Source organism: Trypanosoma cruzi, genomic scaffold (assembly GCF_000209065.1).
Source record: "Trypanosoma cruzi strain CL Brener 1047053517061 genomic scaffold, whole genome shotgun sequence".
Classification (NCBI taxonomy): Eukaryota; Euglenozoa; class Kinetoplastea; order Trypanosomatida; family Trypanosomatidae; genus Trypanosoma; species Trypanosoma cruzi.
The window spans coordinates 250,316-253,564 of NW_001849525.1; the positions used below are offsets into that span (position 1 = coordinate 250,316).

A 3,249-nucleotide genomic window follows, 5' to 3' on the forward strand; every position below is an offset into this window, starting at 1 on the left:
GAGAAACACCTTGGCATCGAGAAAAAGGAGAGACGACTGCCACGCAAATCCGTTTACTTCCGCCAGCAACCACCCACAATTCGCTTCGCGATCGGCATTGCGTTTGTTGTCCTGCTGGTTATATACCTGCCACTGCAGAGCGCACTGGTTGCGTATCTGGGGTGGGGGAGGACGCAGCGCATCATATTTGCGTCCATCTTGATTGCTGTCCTTGTGGCACTTCCGTTGATGGCATTGCCCGTTTCGTGCCTTGAGAGGAGGGAGACACAACGGGAGGAGGATGACTGCGGTGGGACGGAGAGACCGAGTGCGGGTGATGAGGTGGCGAACGAGCGTGCGGCGGCTGGTGGTCCCCCGAAGAAGGTGGAGACGGACGTCGACTACATTGCGCCGCAGTACCAGACGACCTTTCTCCAGAACCTGAAAACGCTGAAGTTGTGGGCTTTTCTCTGTAGCTTTTTCTGTATTGCGGGCTCTGGGTTTGTGATCATCTACAATGCCAGCTTTCTCTACGCCGCGCTTGCTGACGAAGAGGTGGACAACGCCATCAAAACGCTTCTCACGGTGCTGAACGGGGTGGGAAGTGCGGCGGGTCGGCTACTGATGAGCTACTTCGAGGTCTGGTCGCAGAAACGCAAGGCCGAGGACAGGGTTTCGATTGTCGTTTCTGTCTATTTGGCTGATGTGTTCGTGATCCTGTCGCTGGTTTTATTCCTCGTGGTGCCCAGGGCTGCACTGCCGCTGCCGTACTTATTGTGTGCCATTGGCAACGGTTTCAGTGCAGCCTCCCTTGTGTTGGTTTCTCGGACTGTTTTTGCAAAGGACCCCGCCAAGCACTACAATTTTATTTTCCTTGCGTTAGTGAGTTCTACAGTCTTCCTGAACCGCCTTCTGTACGGCGAGTGGTACACGCGGGAGGCAAGAAGGCGAGGTGTTGATGTTTGCCTGGATTGTGCTTGTGTGCAGCTCCCGTTGCTTGTGATGCTTGGATTCAACGTGACGGCCTTCATATCCAACGCCTATGTGCACTGGGAGTACGTGAAATTTAATCGTCAGGTGTTGGATGAGCGGCGTCGCCTCTTTGAGGAGCAGCAAGAAGGCGGGGGTTTATGGGCCTGAGTGAATTATTTGTGAGGGATGACGTGGACGGTTTTTGTGAAGGGAGTGCACCGACTACGGAATACTCCTCTGATGACAACGGCTGCTTGAGGGTGGGTGCTGCGGCACACGATGCCGTTTTCCACGAGGATGAATGTAAAGAGAACGGCGTCGGTTGTGTTCACTCATCACAAGAGAGATGGGCGTTTGACACTGCCGCCTCTGCTGCTGCCATTGTTTTTGTTCTCCTGGCCTCGCGTGTGTGCGTGTGGGATCCGAGAGGAGAGAGTAGCGGCAGAGCCTTTTGTTTTGTGTTTTTAAAAATAAATTTGATGGCCCGCGTTGCGGTGACACGTGCCCCCAGCCGTCATGGCGTTACGGCTGTGTCCCTGCAAGACGCGGCAGGCCCGGGTGCTGGCTGTTGCCGTCAGCCCTGCGCGAACAACAATGGCCCCGCGAGTGAAACGTTGCTGGCTCCTGGCTCCCCCGACAATACGGGGCAATTGACCCTGGCACCACGGCGAAGACAGCGGGCACCACCACCAGGGGAGCAGCAGAGGCGGCACCCAACACCAATGGAAGGAAAAGAAATCCACGTGGTGTGCTTGCCACTCGTTATTTTCAAATCCTTTAATTTACGAGGCGCCTTTGTGTGTATGTGTTCTTTTTTCTGTTTTCCTTTCTATTTTCTTTCCATGGTGTCAATTTATGCCCGTGTGTATTTGGTTAGAGCTGCCAGGAGAGTGCGAAGGTGTCACCACGTATGTATCTCATGGGTGTGTGAGCACGAAATGACACAGCAGGAGGGGTAGGAGCGCCTGACTTTGTTTTTCTCGTATCTACTTGGTTTCATTTCTTTTGACTCTCTACGGCGGCGGGGATACATACCATGTTTTTGATGTATGATGGGGGCCCGTGGAGAGGAACGTGCGAAGACGAGGGTGTTTATCTTGGTGATATTGTGTTTTGACGAACTTTCCCGCCTTTTTTTGTTTCTTAACTGAATTTTTCCCCCGATGACACCGTGCTGGAGTGCAGCGAGGGCAGTTTTTTTCTGTCCCGCCTCCCCCGCTGTTAGCCCTCACGCGGAGGGGAGTCCGGCGGTTGCGGGGCCCTTATGAAGACAGCCACCTTTGGAGGTTTACACATATTTCTTAATGAATTTGTCTGTTTGCCGGTGCATGAGCGTGGGACAAATCTCCTCTGAGGCGTCGGGGATGCGGAGTACACGGAATCCAAGCTGCATTCCCTTTTGCTTTTGGTTGCCGTGTCACATTTTTTGGGAATGTTGTGCCGTGCCGTGCCTGGGTGCGCGTTTGTTTTTACTTCCATGCACATGGCGAGGAGCCTGAGGCATCCCAACGACAGTACAGGCGCACATGCGTCTGCTTCCATGGCGGTATGTCCTTGTGCGTTAAGACGAAAGCGTGGCTTTTCAAAGCTTTTGTTGCCGTCTAAATTCCTCCGCTTGTTTTTATTGCCACGGTATCATCACTTGTTTATATGCTGCACGTCTGAAAGCGTGCTCTTTTATTTCTTTTTATTTGGGCTTGTGTGTTTTGTTCCTCCATCAATATCTCATAAGATGGATGTGTGTATGATGTGTAGTACTTTTCTGTTTCTTTGCGTCGGATTCATTAAATGTTGAATTGCTGCAGACGAAACCTGAAGGCATGTATATGTCGATGTTTATGTGTGTATGTATGCATATATGCGTTGGTATATTAGACGTAGAATAATATTACGGTTGTGTGTTGTGTGTTTAGGCGTGGACGCAGCATTCACGGGCGGAGAGTCAAAAGGACGCATGCAGCCAGCCGGGAAGGTAGTGAGGAGTGAAACAACATATGCGTTTGGCATTTGTTTCTTTTTTTGTTGGAGGGAGCGTGAGGCTGGCGCGATAGGGAAGTTTAGATCTGTTGTCCTCTTTTGTGTGGGCGCTTGATGACGTTTCTCACTCTGTCTGCTGCCATTGCCTCTCCTCCTTTTTCTTTCGGAGTGTTTTACTTTTTACAAGAACGGACGGGGGAGGGGGCGAGGCCCCACCAACTGTGCGGCACACCGTGGCCGGTCCTTTGTGCGTAGGTATTTATATTTGTGTGTCGTTTTGAGGCGCCTTTTCTATTCCTTCATTTTTTGGGGGTTTGCGTG

General features: G+C 51.8%; 1 protein-coding gene across 1 annotated transcript, besides 2 other annotated features; it reads left to right on the plus strand.

Moving 5' to 3' along the window:
* On the plus strand, positions 1 to 1,119 carry Tc00.1047053508801.10 (hypothetical protein, conserved; the record flags this gene model as incomplete). Its single annotated transcript, XM_797839.1, has 1 exon — positions 1 to 1,119. A coding segment is annotated over one exon (1,119 nt), but the record flags the coding sequence as incomplete, so codon positions are not given.
* Positions 1 to 3,249: a sequence feature (heterozygous, Esmeraldo-like haplotype).
* Positions 2,772 to 2,823: a microsatellite.